Source organism: Taudactylus pleione, unplaced genomic scaffold (genome assembly GCF_031769625.1).
Source record: "Taudactylus pleione unplaced genomic scaffold, aTauple2 ptg000848l, whole genome shotgun sequence".
Lineage (NCBI taxonomy): Eukaryota > Metazoa > Chordata > Amphibia > Anura > Myobatrachidae > Taudactylus > Taudactylus pleione.
The window spans coordinates 1,914,905-1,934,323 of NW_028285250.1; the positions used below are offsets into that span (position 1 = coordinate 1,914,905).

The window sequence follows — 19,419 nt, forward strand, 5'->3', positions numbered from 1 at the left end:
CCAGCCCAAACGGAGGCGTTCCTATGGGAACGCCTGCCGTTTGGGGGAGGCCCCATTGACATCACTAGTGATGTCAGTGGAGAGCTTCCAGCTCTGACAGTGCCATAAGCTCTTGGGCTTACGACAAGTGAGACCCTACCCTAGGGTCTCTTCGTAAGCCCCGATGGTCAATGACCACCGCGACCATCACCCTAGCGATCGTTAGAGCTGTGGGTGTTAACCCACAGCCTAACGACCAAAACAGCGGCGGCCGGTCAGGATGCAAACGGCCGTCCAGTTTCTGAGCGACCGCTTGCATCCTCCGACCGCCTCTGAATGAGGGCCTTAGTACCATCCGCAGTCCTGCCATCTCCATCTCAGAAATATCTCCAGGATCAGATCCTTTCTCACCCTGGAGCAGGGGCGTATCTATAATGGGCGCAGGGTGCCCCGAGCCCAAGGGTGGCCGCACCGCATGCCCTGCACCCATAATATCTAAAGTCTAAGGCCCGCGTCGGGTCTCTCAGCGCTGCTCAAAACACTGGAAAATTGCTGCTGCGAGGAAATCGCTGGGAAAATGGCGGCCGCTCCATTTCCCCACCGATCTGCGCATGCGCAGTAGACTCTGGGCACACTCTAGTGCCCAGAGTCTACTGATTCTGCAGTGGCCGGCCAGCCGCATCAGTCGGATGCCGGCCGCTGGGGTGAGATGAGAGGGCCCATGATGGGGGATGCACACGGGCCCCCTCCTCTCTAAAGGCACCACCTGCCCTGGAGGCAACTAAGACCCCCATCCAGTCACTAGACATCTCCAGACTGGACTACTGTAACCTCCCCTTATCTGGCCTCCATGTCTCCCTCATCTCTCTACTCTAATCTGCCGGGCTCATCTTTGTTGCCAATCGTGGTACGTCTGCCTCCCCTCTCCTTCAAGCCCTCCACTGGTTCCCCATCCTCTTCAGAACCCAATTCAAACTCCTCACTTACAAACAGCAGCGTAACAGGGCTGCAGTACGCCATGTGCCAGCCCCGTCTCCTGAGCACGACATCATACTGTTTCTGTCTATGTAGTTTGTAAGACACTGCAGACCCTTTATGACACCATATAAAGGATAATATTAATAATAATATAAAACAGAATACAGGTGACTTAGAAGAGCATACTGTGTATCTGAGCCATGGGCACCTATTATTTCTTCACTTCTAATAAAGAGCACTTTTCTGCTCATCGATGGAGTGACTGTGCTTATATGAACATAGGGCCTAATTCAGCAAGGACCACAGTTGCTTATACACACGCAATCGTCAATTGTTGCGTACTGCAAATGCATCGGAGTGCGCATGCGCGAAGACTCCACTGCGATCGCAGTAACTATGCAGACCCATTGCAGAGTGATTGACAGGAAGTGCCGTTTGTGGGTGGTAACAGGGTGGGGGTCGGAGAAACGCAGGTGTGCCAGTGTGTTTCAACACCGTTGCAGGGACGCATAAATTATCCACTGCGATGCCCTACGCAGCCTGAAGCGTGCGCTGAAGTTAGCAATGTCTGAGTAAGGTCAGAAAGTGTGCGTGAGGCTGCGATGGTACTCGATGTTACCGATGGTTTCGCAGTCTTGCTAAACATTACGGATGTGTGTAAGGTAAGGTGGGCGTCCTTATGTTGTGCTGCGTATGGCATTGCGATCGCAACAGATTAGCATCCTATCACAGTGGAGCTGCGTGCGTAATCGCTATTGAAGTTGTGTTCAGTAGTGAATCAGGCCAAAAATACATTAATTTACACAGCGGGCACTTTATATAGTATATAGTGATCTTTGTGGGGGCACATCACTGAGGCTCCTATTAAGGCCTTAACTCATCATCTTTGGGTAAGTGCAATTATGTTTTTACAGTTTTTATATTCTGAACACTGTACACTATAATTCTCTAATATTTAGCACTTTCTTTTACTTGGTGACGAGATATGATTCAGTAAGAATATTTCCTCACTCACTGTAGTGATTGCGTTGTATTATACAGAGAGAAAAATCACTGTCCACAGAATTGATTTCACCATCCCATGGTGAGCATAATAGATCACTTTCCTATAAGGAATAATACAACACACTGTGCACTATTTTATCCTTTCATTCATGTATGTGGTGTGCCAATAAGGTAGATATACTGTACATACAGGAATATCCCCGCTATTTCATTACAGGCACAGCTGTCACTAGGCCTACAGTAGGTGACTGGCAGCAATATCAGCACACCACCTCAATGGGATCCTGAGTACTACTGTAGTTGGCCACCAAAAATAGAACGAGCAATGTAATGACAACAGATTTTCCTGTAGAGCTAACACTTATATGGGGAGATGTATCAAACCTTCATGAAAATTAAAGTGGAGGAGTTACCCATAGCAACCAATCATCACCTAACTGTTATTTATCTAGCACAGTCTAGTAAATGACATTTAGTAGCTGATTGGTAGCTATGGCCGACTTCTCAACTGTATATCTCTGTAAGCAGGTTTGATACACCTCACCTGATTCAGCTTAGGGAAGCAATTCCTTCCGGAATGGTATGCAGCCGTGATGCTGACAGTCTAAATGCCAACTGTCGGCATCCCGACTGTCTAATCCCGGCAAGGGTCCAATGACAGGTGTCGAAAATGCCTGTCATTTTACCTACGCTGGGAGCCCGATGCCCGGCATCCCGATCGAAGGCAAGCCGGGCCCAGACAGCAGACCAGAAGGGGGGATTAGGGTTAGGCATCCCCCGGGAGAGGTTAGGGTTAGGCACCCCCCCGGGAGGGTTAGGTTTAGGCAGCAGGGAAGGGGGGGTTAGGTTTAGGAACTTAGAGGGGGTTAGGGTTAGGCACTAGGGAGGGAGGTTAGGGCGAGGGGTCTCAAAAGGAGGGTTAGGAGGGGGGTTAGGTTAGTTAGTACTTACCTTGAGCACAGTCTGGATCTTCACTGGTGCCGGTCTTCCGGCGTCGGGATTTGAACATGCGTCCGGCGGTAAATCATACAGATCCCGTAACTAGTAGCTGTGGTTAGCACTTAGCAAAAAGGATACTAACATTTTCCAGGTGCTTCCTCTACACTTAGGTAGTGTGGCTCAGATAGGTTCCCCACTCTCCTAGACAAAGCAATTACATATTCAAACTATGTAAGTAGGTGTCTGTGTTTTCCTTCTCCCATTAGGTATATTCCTACCTCCTGATCTACTGACTGAGAAATAGCCGCAATGAAACCAATTATATGATCTTGCATGTAACTCATCTCTATTCTGTTTTGGACATGGCATCTTGTGACCACAGCTGTTGGCCATAACTAGGGTGCACGAATGGTGCCTTTGCCTGGAACGGCATCCTGCAGTCAGAATTGTTGCTTCAGTGCCGTCCGTACAGGCCCCGGAGCATCCTGATCATGCTCAGGAAAGTGCTGTTCTTCCCAGCACTGGCGGCCCCCCGCCCCCTCAGCATGATGTAATGCCTTTAGGGGACATGGCTGGCACAGGGTGCTGAAAAGACCTGTTACGGCACTGGTTCTTACAAGGCTTTGCCAGACATTTGCATATACTGTACCTACACACTCATACAAGGCAACATGAATACATTCCTTCAAGGTTTGCAATAAATTCCATACAACCTACACCTACACATTGTAATGTCCAGAGTTTAATGCATAGAGGGAAATAATAAATAAATAATAAAGGGTGATGTATAATGATAGGGTGGGGTGTGTGCAGGTTTAATTCTTTGATGGCGGCAGCTACCCATTTTGCCATGTCCTATCTCTTATGTTACTAACGCCCATATTTACCTCATCTCCCTTCACTCTCCTGTCCACCCTCTTCGCTCAACAAATGCACGCCGCCTCTCATGCCAACTGATTACCTCCTCCCACTTCCGCCTCCAAGATTTTGCCCGTGCTGCTCCCAACCTTTGGAACTCTCTCCCTCTCCCTATCAGACTCTCCACCTCTTTACAATCCTTCAAACAGGCTCTCAAGACTCACTACTTCATCAAAGCCTTCCAGCTCTCATCCTAACTTGCTGCAACATGATCCTTCATCCCTGTCTACCACATCTGTGTCACACCTGCTTGTCTGCCCCTCCTCTTTAGAATGTAAGCACTTACTAGCAGGCTCTCTACCCTCTTGTGCTTCTCCCTTCTTCACTTTCATCTACTTCTTACCCCCCACCAGGGCACCTAACACTTGGTTGCTTTGTTCTGCTGCTTATGTGGTTGTTATGGTTGCTAATGTAACAATGTATATTATCCATGTCATTGTCCTGTATTGTATTGTACTGTAAGTCACTTGTCAAATTATTTGGTTATGTACTATGTAAGGTGCTGCGGAACACTTGTGGCGACATATAAATAAAGATAATAATAATATTATTTACTAATTTCCAGCGATGATCTGGATTTTCTAGAAAATCTAGTTTTGCCAAAGTGTTTTAAGAAAAATCTGCTAGTGCAGCCTAGTGATACGCAGTTCCCCGGCAATCCTGGCCGTCAGCGGTAAGAGAGCTTTTACCACTTTGCCAGCAAGTTGTCAGCGCCTGTGTGATCTGGCTTTACCAGACCATACATACACAAAGGAGCTTAAAGCTCAGAAGAGGGATCCCACTCTCACAAAACAGAACAAAATGAAGAAACATAATCATTTAAAAAATTTGAATAATAACTCATATTTTCAGCGCTTACCCCATCTATCACCATCCTGAGATCCTGAGATACAAGTACATATGTTGTCCATGGTATGTAAGCCTTCACCAGAGAGCCCCAGTGTGGGGCTTAGTATGTAGGGAGAAGCCCAATCTAAAGTGTTTTAATGGGATTTTTTTTCCACTATAATAAATATGCCTATATGTCTGGTTCATGTCTGATGGTATTTAAATGTAATCTTATTGTGTCAGGCACATTTTGCCACTGGGTCTACATGCAACACAGTGCAGGTCGGCTACCCCTAAGAAAACAGCACCATAATACCCTTCATTCTTAATAGTTATATATATTCCACTCACCTCCCCCCAGTCTGGCCTTATAGTATACCGCACATTCATGTAGAATAGATACCATGAGCCTCATCCGGACGCAAATGCCATCGGAGCTGCGATCTGTCATGGATCGCAATTGCGAAAATATGCTATGACTTACTCGCCGTACAGTGCTTAGAGACGCCCACTGACAGCATCTCACATCCGCCGCTCACGCACAAAACCAGACACATAAGAAACATCGAACGCAGATGAGGCGGCCATTAGTCTTTTGAGTAAGTCTCTGCTGTCGCAGACATAGCGGGTCTCCAGACACACAGAGGACTCTCCTGCTGCCAGCAAGGACGCAGTGGCTAATTTATATTTAAACGGTCTGACACGCCTGTGTTTTTCTAACCACACCCCATTACCTCGCTCAATCTGAGAAAATATCGTCATTTGCGTCCAGATCAGAATCGGACCCTATATTGTAAGGAATGTGCTCAACTCGGGTTGGGTATGAAATCCCGGCGGTCGGGATGCCGCTGGTCAGAATACCGACAGCGGCATCCCGACAGCCAGAATCCCGATAGGAAGCAATGGTAAATACTTTTCTAAGCCCTACCGTAACCCCTACCCTAACCCCTACTCTAACCCACCCTCCACGGTGCCTAACCCTAACCTCCTCCCCTAGTGCCTAAACCTAACCTCCCCCTCCCCGCACCCTAAACCTAAGACCCCCTCCCCAATGCCTAACCCTCCCCCTAATACCTAACCCTAACCCCTCCCCCTAACCTCCCCCTAACACCCCGATACTTACCTTTGGGATGCCGATGGTCTTCTGACCGTCGAAATCCCGCACGCCAGGATGCTGACTACATAACCTCATCTCAACTAATCTGTAATTAATCAGCATAGATCAAATTACTGTTACCAGCTTTCATTCAAGGATGGGCAACCCAGGCAAGAGGCTATGGTCGAAGCTTATAGGTGACCTAGGAATAACCACCGGCTTAATATCAGTCGTGCAAATTACAGAACATACTCCCTGTTCTCTCCCCAACTGTAGCTCCGTAACTCAGGAGCTGATTCAGACCCTCTCGCTAGGATGCGAACACTCGTAGCTGACCGATAGTTGCAATCTGCGCATGCATCGCAATGCGCATGCGCAAACCACTGCGAAAGATCAGAATGCATTCGCTCGTTGCGCATAGACAGCCCAGCATAATGAGTGACAGGAGAAGCCATTTTCGGGTGGTGACAGGGGCAGTCCACTAGAATTGGGAGAGTGGAGGTGCGAACGCAGGCGTGCCTGAGTGTTTCAATGCTGTTTCAGAGGCATGCATAATTAAAAGACAGCGTCATAGTACACGTCACCTGGTGGGATTTCACACTGAAGTGATCGCAGTGCTTGCGGCAGGGTACAGTCAACCTCAAGCGCTGCGATTGCATCCGATAGTGCTCGATGTACCAATGTTTTCATGCACTTCCAGGAGATGACGTGCGCAAGTGGGAGTCTTATGAATGGCTGGTGGGCATCTGCTTGCACAAAGTGATCACTCGCCAAGACATAGTGGGCGTGCTAATGCCTTGCCGTGCGATCGCCTGCCTTGCTGGGCGTGTGCTGGATTTGCATACGTTGGGAGCGAGCGAATGCATCTAGCGAGAGGGTCTGAATGAGCTCCTGAGGCCTCAGCCATTTCTCTGTATATATGAATCTAACCTTTTCCAGAGCTGTCCTTATAGTGATTACAGCAGCATATAGCAAAAAGGTTGTTTATCTGATACACCAATAACAATGTATCACTACCAGCAAACACAAAGGACTGTTGTTATATTATACTTCATTTGTTTCATTAGAGACTGTAACCATTATATTCATTGCCAAATTGCACTTTTGTACTCAGTAAAAATACTTAGTAAGGGATTCTGTGACACTATTGTCTAATCTACAGCATCAAGATGGAAATAATTACTTGGAAGAAGGTCATGCTGGAGCCTCCGTGAATAGTACCGTACTCAATAGTGGTCTGGTCTGCTAAGTCATCCACAGACTCAATGGGCACATCCATCCTTTGCACAGTGAGAAAGGCAGCAAGGTTTGCTGTATACGAGGAAATTATTATTAGGGTGAATGCCCACCTGAAACAGCAAAAACAAAATATCAAAATGTTGTTCTTAAATTTTCATAAATATATGATTTTGTCTACTAATTTCAATAATTAATGTGCCTTATTATTAAGTTCCCACCCCAAAAAAAATATTCCAAAGGGACGGCGGCCTGTCAGGGCTGTGCAGCGTTATAGTAATAGGATGCCCAGCCCCTTGCCCGCATGGAGGAGGAGGTGTAATGTGCGGTATGCAAGTTAAAACACCGCATATTACACCTCCTCCTCTGTGCAGTGGCTCCGCTGTGCCGCCTATTACTATAGAACACAGCCCCTGATAGTCTGCGGCCGCCGCTTAGGTAAGATGGAGGGGAGGGGAAGAGAGGGGAGGGGCGCGGGGGCGGCACTGGAAGGATTATATGTTGCCCCTCCCCCAACATAAAATCATTCCGACGTCCCTGGTGACATGTACAGTATCCTTTATATTTCATGTAGTATAATTTCACACTATGGGGTCTATGTACTAAGCCTTGGAGAGAGATAAAAAATGGACAGAGATAAAGTAGCAACCAATCAGCTCCTAACTGTCACTTTACAGGCTGTGTTTGAAAAATGACAGTTAGGAGCTGCTTGGTTGGTACTTTATCTCCGTCCACTTTATCTCTCTCCAAGGCTTAATACATAGGGTGGAGATGTATGAAGGACGGGGCCAAACAGTAACTGCTCACGTTAAGTGCTGCAGTTACCGCTTTCCGGCATGTAGTAATGAGGGGAAGCGAGCAGGATAACAGGGGCACTGACCGTTCCAACAGCTGCAGCTATCGATATCCACAGCTGCAGCAGTTGTTGCCCTATTACCACAGCAGGGACAGCACTCTCCCTGCTGCAGCTCCGGGGGCTGCACGCGGGATCTCATTGTGCTAGTAAGATCTCGCCCATGCTCAGTGGATCCGGCCGGGAGGTGAGACACAGGAGGTGTACTCAGGCAGGGATCGCCGGGGCGGGGGGGTTTTTCATTTCCTCACTCCGGCAGATGAGATGTTAATACGTCTCATCGGTACTGGTCCCAGCTTCACCACGATAAAGAGTTATAGCGGCACGATGTGTGCACTGCTATTATACATCTACTCCCTAGACCCCTATATGTTTTGTTTTAGTGATATGTGACTACACAGCCATTCGGTTGAACATAGGGCCTGATTCAGACCCGCTCGCGAGCGCTGTCGATGTTGGCCAAGTGCGCATGCGCACGAGGAAGCCGGCTCCATCGTGCGCATGCGCGAGACCCGCATATGGTGGGCGGGCCGGAGGCGTGGCTGCCCAGACGGAGGTGCTCCCATGGGAACGACTACCGTCTTGGGCCAGCCCCACTGACATTACTTGTGATAGAGCCAAACGCACTCCAGGGCTTGCGGCAGACGAGACCCTACCACAAGGGTCTCGTCGCAAGCCCGATGGTCTTGACCATCGCGACCATCTTTTTGGCCGCTCGCTATAGCTGTGGGTGGTCACCCACAGCTATGCGAGCGGCCAGGGGGCCGTTCTAAAAACTAAGAGGGACGGCCCTGATTCAGAGTGAGCGCTCTGAAAGAGCGTCCGGCTCTGAATCAGGCCCATAGTGCAGTCTATGAAACCTATGTACATGATGCATAATGAAGAACATCCATGTAAGGGTGAGCAGGAAGAAACTATGAAAGTAAATTTAAGAGAAATGTACTAAGAGGAGATAATCATTTTAGTCTGAATTAGGTTTGGTCATTGGACAGTGCATCTCTAGCGGTGGTAATTTGATGTGAATGGATAAATACTCGTATTTCATGCTGTCTGACAAGGTTATTGTTCATGCACCTTTGTGTGGGATTTGGTATATTTTGTTGACTTTCATAATGTCGACATTGTCATTATGTCATCATGCAGTATGTCGGCACACTTGTCATGTTAACATTGACCACTTCGACATTCATTACATCGACACCGACCCTCCCACCACCTAACCCTAACCTCCTTCTGCAGCCTAACTCTAACCTCCCCTACTACAGCCTAACCCTACCCTCCCCTCCCGCAGCATCACCCTAACCCTCCCTTCCTGCAGCCTCACCCTAACCCTCCCCTGCTACAGCCTCACCCTCCCCTCCTGCAGCCTAACCCTACCCTCCCCTCCTGCAGCCTCACCCTAACCCTCCCTTCCTGCAGCCTAACCCTAACCTCCCCTGCTACAGACTCACCTTCCCCTCCTGCAGCCTAACCCTACCCTCCCCTCCCGCAGCCTCACCCTAACCCTCCCCTCCGGCAGCCTAACCTCCCCTCCGCAGCCTCACCCTAACCCTCCCCTCCTGCAGCCTAACCCTAACCTCCCCTCCTGCAGCCTAACCCTAACCTCCCCTCCGCAGCCTCACCCTAACCCTCCCCTCCCTTCCTGCAGCCTAACCTTAACCTCCCGTCCTGCAGCCTAACCCTAAACTCCCCTCCCACAGCCTCACCCTAACCTCCCCTCCCGCAGCCTCACCCTAACCTCCTCCTGTAGCCTAACCCTAACCTCCCCTCCTGCTGCCTCACCCTAAACCTCCCCTCCTGCAGCCTAACCCTAACCTCCCCTCCTGCAGCCTAACCCTAACCTCCCCTCCTGCTGCCTCACCCTAACCCTCCCCTCCTGCAGCCTAACCCTCCCCTCCTGCAAGCCTAACCCTAACCTCCCCTCCTGCAGTCTAACTGTACCTGTCATGATTCTGAGAATGTCAGCATTTTTCTTACCAAACGCCACTGACACAGCGTGTAGACAAAGCTCTTGGTGCTATTGTAGAACCCTGCTGCATAAATCCTCCAACTGGAAACCACAGACTGTTACCAAGAGAGTACTGGTTTATTAGAAGATTGCATCTTCCCTGGACACATGGGTGAGGACTGTACCATTCGTAAGGAGTCAAGCTGCAAAATACAGAGACAAATACAATTACATCTCTAGATGTGAGATATAATGTTATAGAGAACTTCATGCTTTGATCAATCGGAGTGAAGACACCCTGTATTGTTTAGCTGCTAACAGGTTTCCTGGCGTGTCATTAATGTCAGGACTTTGCAAAGATCATTGCTGCAGCGTCAACGTGACACTTGTACTTCTACAAGCACCCGCAGACTCTGACAGCCATGGGTATGCTGGCACATGTAGTTCTACAAGCACCAGCATACCCAAGCAGTTTATGGTTGCAAGGGTTTTCTGGGTCCAGTAGTGCCACATTCAAAATAATTTTTGAACAATTAAACAATATTACCCCAACACCAACCGGCTAGGGGGCAGGTTCTGAGTTGGAAGCAAAACAGAAAAAACAAGTAACTTTGCATTTGGAACAAACTATCTTGCAAATGCAAGAAATGCAAATATATGTATTGTTTTTCGCATGCAGGATAAATACTGGACGCTTTTGCATGTAGGGTAAATACTGTCTACTTTCGCATGCCGCCCACACATGCTGGACAGCTTTATTTATACACTGCAATTTAGATTTCATGGTCTGATTCAGAGCCGGACGCTATTTGCGCTCGCTCGTCCAGAAAAAAGGGCTGGCTATTTAAATTGACCGTTCGCTCTTTGCGGTCTGTTGACGCCTCTATGTCTGAACGAGCGAACAAAACATGTGGACGGTTTTTTGTATAAAACGCCCCCTGGCCGCTCGCATCATACGTCATGTCCGCTATTTATTAGATTAATCGAGTACATCGAAAGGCGTCTGAACTGCTCGCTATTCTTGTGGTTGCATTTTCCTACCGCAATCATGCGAGCAGTTCAGGCTAACAGACAACCAAGTGACGTGGTCGATGACGCTGCTTTGTTAATTATGCACACCCTTAAAACGCCCGTTTTGACCATTTGGCACGCCTGCATTCGGATCTCCACTCCCCGTTTTCAAGCACCTTCCCCTGTTACCACCCACAAACGCCTCACTCTGTCACTCAAATTACCAAGCATTCGCTATTTTGCGAGCACACGTTTTCTGACCGCACTGACTGGTTCGCGCATGCGTACTAAAACCCATATGCATGCGCAGATGTGCGAAAATCGCTCGGGACAAACGAGCGGCCGCTTACGAGCGGCTCTGAATGAGACCCTCAGTTTGGACACACCCCTCCCAAATCTAATGGTGCACACACACGGTCAGATTTTGTAGGACGCTATAAACGATAACGATAATGTTTATCGTTATATTGTTAATATTGGCCATTTTTTGTCCCCTTCCAACCCACAAACCACGGACAATGCGTGGGCATGGATGGTCGATAATGTCCATCGCCCGTGCATGCAGTCCAACCTGGTTGATATCGACCAGGTTACTATAGGGACCTGCAATCGTTGATCGCGGGTCGTTATATTTGTTTGGGAGTTGGTGGTGTGCTGGACGTTCGATATTGATCATCCAGCACATGCAGGACGATCAGACAATGATATCGTTATCGTTGTCTGATCTGACCATGTGTATGCACTATTACTCTCTCTGCACATGTTACATCTGCCCCAGCTGCAGTGCAGCGTAGTTTTTCCAAAGTGCTATCAGTACAGGACTGCTTTTTTCTTGGAGGGGGACCTTCAAATTTTTTTGCATGGGAACAACTCTCCTTCGGAATCCAGCCGCATGCTGAAAATCTCGGACCCATGATGACAGGAGGGTTTCCCTGTTACAGTATGACCAGCCTAGCCACTGATGCTTAAATCACTTGTAAAGGGGGGAATGGGTGGTTAGTTATTGGTTTAAAAATAGTATTTATTTATTTATTTAAATTGCCTTTCACTAAAAGTTACATGCTGATGAGTGCGGTGAGGGGGAGGTTAGGCCTAAGCACCCTAAACCTAACACCCCCTCCCCGGTGCCTAAACCTAACCTCCCCCATAGTGCCTAAACATAACCTCCCCCTCCCCGCACCCGAATTCTAACCCTCCCTCCCCATGCCTAACCCTAACCCTGCACCCTAAATTCCCCCTAACACCCCGATACTTACTTTCAGGATGCCGCCGGTTGGGATACTGACGCCGGGATCCCGACTTGTCTGGGGTTTACAATCCCTGGGCATATCATGGTAGAGACTGGGAGGTGACCTAAAGTGATCGCAATAAGGGGCCTATTCATGGGCGTGTTAGGGGAGTGTCATGAGTGGGGCTGGGAACGCAGCTGTGTTCTCAATCGCAGATCCCAATGTTTCAGAGGCCATGCTTAGTTGGATTTGAGGAGAGTAGCTAGAGTAGATGTTTCAGTGTTTACAAAACCCATTGCAAATGCATGGAGCATGCAGCCTGAAAGTCACCAATCGTACACTCCACCGCACTCTGGAGCACAAAGGGAAGGCCGAGATTAGCATTTGCATAGTCCCATAACCTCTACTGCAAGAGCGGCAGCGAGCTCAGTTGCATTACCAGCCATCTCTGAATCAGGTCCTACGTATGATTTACTGGTGTACTTGTGGCTTTTTGGATTGATTTCCTATTACTTACTATATGTCTTCACCCACATTTACATTTTTTGGTTACATGTACACAACCTGTATACATCTGGATTATTAGTGGATCTGGAAAGTCGTATGGCATCCCCTCACCTATTCTCAATATATAATTTAGTCATCTACATTACTTAAAGGTGTTCCCTGCACCTATACTGATAAGGTAATCCTAACCTTCAACCCTTCTCTCTCCATCACCCGAAACAGGACTTGCCAATTCTGTAACGGCAGCCATCTTGCTGCACAAATCAGGGTGCAGCCCCGTAAATCGAGTCGTCTAGTCTACTGTGGCGATTCGAGATGTTCCAGAATGGACCCTTATGGTGTTCTATCACTCTGTGCTAAGTGCCAAGAGAAAGGCAACAAAAATCATAGAACATTACCGAGCCACAAGGAACAACACACAGCTGACAGCTAAGTATCCGAGAAGCATGAAGAGCCACACACCAGGTGAGAATGGATCCAGGAAGGAAAAGTAGCCAGGCTTTCTTCCCTGTAATCAAAGACAATTGATTAAAGTTATATAAGAAAGTATGTGAAATAAAAAAATGTAAAAAGATTTCCAGTTGTTTGATTTGATAAACGTTTTTTTCTTGTTCACAAATTTGTATTGATCACACTTAGGTGGCAATCATTTTTATTTTTTTACATTGTTAATATATTTGATGAACCACATACTATGGACTTGCTAGACTAGTTAGACTGTCAGAGTTGAGCGCTCACTCCTGGGCTGTTTGGCCTATATCTAGCCCTCTGCTGTGTGGTCTAGAAGCCCGGGAGAGAGCGCACACAGTATACAGAGCTACTAAGTTATCAGGGTTCTACAATAACCTATTTTTTTTTGGAACCACAAAGTTCCCAAGCTACTATTTAATAAAGCAAATAAATAATAAAAAAAAAATCACCAGGTTCTTTTAACAGATAATTCAGCATATAAATAGCATGTCACATTGTCAGACCTCCCGTCATGGTGAGGTGATGGGTTATCATGGCAGAGCTTAGTGATGGAGGGTCATCATGGCAGACCTTAGTGATGGATGCCATAATGTTCTGCCTACAGCAGTGTAATTCTTTAAATGTGGTGGTAGATGGAGTGTGACCATGCAATTTGTGTCATCATGCTGCTTTGCCCAATGCTTCTTTGTCTGACCCAGTTTCAGGGAGTTTACCAGACTCTCTTAGGTCTCCAAGAAATGATCCACTATTTTGGAAGTCTCCTGGACATTCTGCTAGAATTGGCAAGTATGTCCTATGGACATTAATTAAATATATTGGGAACATCCTATGTAATGGCGGAGCCATGCTTACTGTTTTCATGAGGCTGGCCTGTACAAATGTGGAGCTCAATGCTAATTCATTTTAAGGTGCCCTATAAAACTGCATGAGGCATGGCTATTGGGAATCCCATTGGCCCTCTCAGTGCCCCACAGTTCTCTCTATACTATCTACCAACTCTTCAGAGTAGATTTCATAGTAAGTTTGTGTTTTCTCAACCCCATTCTGTTCCCCTCTATCTCCTGTTCTTTTATTGCTCTTCCCGTCTCCAGTTCTCTCGTCCCTTTTCTAGTTCGCTCTTCTTCATTCGCTCTTGTGCCTCTCTTCAGTTATCTCTCCTTTCAGACCTCTACCAACTTCACCCTCTGTGCTTCCTTCTTCCCTGTCACTTTGGTTTTATTACCCCCCCCCCCCACTATCTCCCTCCCCTCTGTTTATATTCCCCCTGTCTGGTTCTCTCTGTTCTCTCCTCTTCTCTGTTCTTTATCCTATTCTCTCTAGTTTTACTTCTCTTTGATTCTCTCTTCTGTCCATCCTTCCCTCTCTGGTTCTTTCTACTTTCCGCAACTGTTTTCTTTTCTTTCAGGTAGGAGCAAAGATACTGTAGGTTTCTCTAGAACTAAATCGAATGGTAAAACTGTTATGTCTCAACCAACAGGTTTTGGGTGGATCAACTTTTTGACTAACTTATTTAAAATGAGCTGTACAGTATATCAAATAGAATGTCCATCAAATTACAACATTTGAAATTACATTTTGTTTTTATTTATATTCCATATTGTAAGTAAATACAATCCTAGAGAATAAGGGGAATATTTATCAAAGCTTGGAGAGAGATAAAGTACAAACACAGCTTATAAACTTGCAGTTAGGAGCTAATTGGTTGGTACTTTATCTCAGAGCCGTAACTAGATTTTTTGGTGGCCTGTGCCAGAGAGAGCATTGGCACCCCCCCTCCCCCTATTTTTAAAATAGGGACATACTGTAAGACAGTGCACCTGACAAAGGGCCATGGCTTCATGGGTAAGGGCCAGGGAAGAGATAGGGGTACTCCTGGGGCAGCCAGGATATGCTAGGGATAAAAGCAGAGGAAGCTACAAGTGAGAATGATAAGAGGAAAATTGACAGGCGTGAACAGCGCCCCCTGCCCTGTGGTGCCCTGTGCCATGGCACAGGTGGCACTACCCTAGTTATGGCCCTGCTTTTTCTCTCTCCACTTTATTTCTCTCCAAGATTTTACAAAACTGCCCCTAAGTCTCTCGATGATGGATAATCTGTTATAGTATAATGATTTGTAGAGTATCACTTATAAAGCATGGAATAAATAACAACTCAAAATAAGCAAATATAAAATGAAAATAAAGCTTAAAATTAGCAAGAAAAAACAATTTTTTCTCACATCAAAAGCCGCGGTAACGCATTTCGCAGATACCATCTGCACCCTCAGACAGTGGGAAAGGAGAGAATGTTGTGCCAGAGGCAGAGACACTAAACAAACACTTTAGTAGGTAAAAAGTGAGCCATGAAAGAACTGTCACAAAGGCCAGTAGAGTTAAGGTTGTGCAAAAGAAGAGGACCAATAGTGACAAAAGCCACCAGACAGTCCAGGAGGATGAATATGGTGAAGTGATCCTTGTATGTAGATCATTGATCACTTTAGTGAGTACAGTTTCAGTGGAATGTTGGGGGTGGAAGCCCAATTGCAGAGAGTTGAGAATAGAGTCACAGAAGAGACAGTATACCGCAGTTGTATACAAGGCGCTCCAATAGTTTGGAGGGAGAAGATAAATAGGTTGGTGGTAGGAGAGACGTTGGGTCGAGAGGAGTCTATTTAGGATTGGTGAAATCAGTGTGTGTTTAAAAGAGCATAAAAATGTGTCTATGGAGACAGGGCCAGATTAACAATGCGGCGTATGGGACTATAGCTCCAGGCCTATACATCAGGAAAATGCAGACGCTGATATCCCGACAATGGAGTTAAGATAGGTGTCGAAATGCCAACACCTATCTTTATCCTGACACCGGAAAGCAGGCGGACAGATGCCTGAATGAGGTAATCTCGGGAGCTGTTCCTCTTAGCCGTGGGGGGGAGGGTTAGGGTTAGGGCAGTTAGCGGGCTTAGCGTTAGGTTTTGGGAGGGGGGTTAGAGTTAGGCATCCCTAGGGGGGAGGGTTAGGGTCAGGCACCACTGGGAGGGGTTAGGTTTAGGCACCATGGGGGGAGGGTTAGGTATAGGCTCAAAGGAGGGGGACTTAGATTCAGGAACTAACGGGTAGGATTAGTTTTAGGGTGCGGGGTGGGGAGGGTTAGGGTTAGGCTACCAGAAGGGAGGGTTAGGGGGGTGGGTAAGTATACTTATCTGACCCCTGTTGGGTTCCCAACCATCTGGATGCCGCTATCGGTATCCTGACAGGAGGCATCCCAACAGCCGGCATATCATACCAATTCCCTCTACATCAGGTTGTCATGATGATGACCGGCCATTATATTTCTATTCTCCTCATAAAATGATGAATGTTTTACAGTTTTACATATTTAGGAAGACATTGGGGGCTGATAGTTTAAAGGTGTTCACTGGCCACACCCACACATCACTGGCCACACCTCCTTCGCTTCTCATAATAGGCTCTTGAACGTTTTCAGCCCCAGGCCCATATGGCCCTTAGTCCGGCCTGTATGGAGAGAGACGGGTTGAGGAAATGAGCTAGAAGTGGGCCACATGTGAGGGAGGAATTGAAAAAAGATGGGAGGAAATATGGCAGGTTGTAATATGATCAGTGCAGAGGCTTCACCCTGGGTGAGTGGAGAGAAAGAACTGAGGATGGATTGTTAAGTGTAGGAGAAGGAGCATGAGGTATGTGGGATTTGGCACGAGAGAATAGTACTGGTAGTGGGAGGAAAAGCAGACAGCAGAATGGGAACGGAGAACCTCTGCCTTCTCTGCTTCTCCTACGATTCTGCCACCTGAGACTGAACAGTCACACCTTGCGCATGTTAGGGACGGACTTAAACCAAAAGGTGCAGGATTCCCTTATTGCCGTCACAGCTGACAGTTCAAATGGATTTTCCCTGCATCACCCTGGGCCTATAACCAAAGAATATATATAACAGGCGCTAGTCAATATAAAAATGTATTAAAGTACATCAAAATAAACAGGAAAAACAGAGAAAAAAATAAAATAAAAATAAATAAATATATATATATATATATATATATATATATATAAATAAATGAACAGGAAAAACAATTAATAAAAACAGTAAAAATATCACCATACGTATGGCTAACACACAATTAGTACACACTATCCAATAGAATATATATATAGCAAGCTAAAATTACACATCTGCCTAAGACTAAACAGTCATCCTACTTATACGCTTAATTCTTAATGGCCTTTATTAACTATACAGATGGCAGCCTAGATTTTGAAAGTATTGTCATATATGTGCTGTCCAGAAAAAAAAAAAAATGTATATATGTGGAAAAGCACAGAAAAAAGAAAAATGAATAACTGAAGATGTTCTTTGTTAGGACATCTAACTTGCATATGCCATAATTAGGAATCCAGATCATACAAATAAATTCAACTCCATTAGTGTTGGGGATAACAGTTCATGGAGAGTAATTTCAGTAGGTGTGCCAAAAAGATTTATTTGTTGTTACTTTCCGGAATAAGTAAATTAAAAAAGCATGCATGCAGAAATATATGTAAAGCACATGTCGTCCAAAGATATAAGTCTTACGTGATCCCAGAAACATTCGCTACATCAGCGTGCATAGAATATGCTGATCATCCAACCAGCCTGCTGTCCTTGTCTAGCAGATTATGAATCACGATGATGCGGTGTGCAATATATATGTAAAGAGCTCCCACTCAGTCTGCAGACAGCAGAGGGACTGGCTATATATCAGCCAACTCAGCGTATCCGTCCCATCCTGAGCCTTAGTAGTGGATAGTTGGATGTACAATAGTCCTGGTCACACAGGGGATCACCAAACAGCGCACCTTCTCCTGCTTAGATTTCTCTCCACATCAGCAAAATGATTAACTAGTTTCTCCACCTCTTTTAGTTACTCAGCGGCTTCCTCAAAAGATACGGTGTTCATATGTGGTAATGTCCCAAATTGTAGTCTGCAGGATTACTCCCAGCGTCCTTTAAGGCTCCATATGATTAGGATTGTGCAATAGACCTTCAAGCTTCCTCCAATATGTAGTAAGGAAAGTTGGGGTGATGATCCTTGGTGGCTACATATTGGAGGAACCTTAAAGGACTATTGCACAATCCTAATCATATGGCGCCTTAAAGGACCAGTACACTGGGAGTAAGCCTGCATACTACAATTTGGGACATTACCACATATGAACACCGTATCTTTTTGAGGACCCAGACTATTACCGGATGATCAACATCTAAAATGGACATCCCTCTATCTGTGAATATTACCATCTATATACAGCGGACTGTCCAATGCTGTTTATTTTGGCCTCCCAAGTGTTTTTCCTTCAGGAGCTGTGCAGACTCCAGCAAAGTATGGACTATAAGTTGTGGGTGAGATCAGTGTCCTTTCTACTGAACATAAATTAATTTTCTGTATATTTAATTCTTTGGCACAATCATTTATATATATAAATAAATTGTTTATTTTTGATATCTAGACGATTGCTATACCTTGTTTTCAGAATTTTTATGTTTTAACTATTCTAGCGCTACTTTTGTGATGTTCCATGATTTAATTTTTGTTTAATCAATAGGGAAGCAAAACGTTATGCAACCAGCTGTACAACAGTGTTACCTTTAAACAGTGAAAGTGTAGCCAGAAAGTGAAATGCTTCCTGACCACATCACTCAGCGCAAAGATTGTCATTGATAACTGCGTTCTTGGTAGAGGGTCTCATGCCACTACACTGAACTAATGTTTATTAGTGCAATACCAATGTTTGTGTGCAGACAGCGGGCAGATGCAGGTAAATCAAGATTTAATAGCACATACCAAATGTTCCTGAACATTAACTAAAGCAAGATACAATATACAGCATTAATCTGTAGTTTGTTTCACCTTCAAATATCATTAGTATAGTTCACCATCAGTGTTATTAATCCAATCTGTACACATCTAGTTTGGCAACCCAGGAGTTTTTTTAATTACAGATCATTTTGAATTTGGATTTATTTAGGGTTTAATTTAGTACAGGCTGAATTTATTTTCTTCATCATGGGAAATATATCTCATAAAAAGAGTCAGACATTTTTTCTCCAAATGAGGAAATCCTGGACACCGATCCTGCTAATGATAAAGACTTGGCTAGATCAGAGACACCCACCAGGGTTCCCAGTCAACATGCAAACGGAACATCATTTTCTAGAAGCCTGAATTATATGGAGCATAGGGCCTGATTCAGAGCCGGACGCTATTTGCACTCGCTCGTTCAGAAAAAGGGGCTGGCTATTTAAATGAACCGTACGCTCTTTGCAGTCTGTTCACTCCTCTATGTCTGAACGAGCGAACAAAACATGCGAACGTCATTTTGAAAAAAACGCCCCCCTGGCCGCTCGCATCATACATCATGTCCGCTATTTATTAGATTAATCGAGTACA

The 19,419-nt window shown here is 45.9% G+C and overlaps 1 protein-coding gene across 1 annotated transcript in view; it reads right to left on the bottom strand.

The window, feature by feature from the left end:
* The window catches only part of GRIK4 (glutamate ionotropic receptor kainate type subunit 4), a 314,460-nt gene that overhangs the window by 32,667 nt on the left and 262,374 nt on the right, over window positions 1-19,419 (bottom strand). Inside the window, exons 14-16 of the mRNA XM_088458742.1 lie at window positions 12,926-13,035; window positions 9,810-9,983; window positions 6,927-7,092 (exon numbers count right to left, since the gene is read on the bottom strand). Coding sequence (XP_088314868.1) covers window positions 6,927-7,092; window positions 9,810-9,983; window positions 12,926-13,035 — 450 coding nt within the window. The remainder of the gene's footprint in view (window positions 1-6,926; window positions 7,093-9,809; window positions 9,984-12,925; window positions 13,036-19,419) is intronic.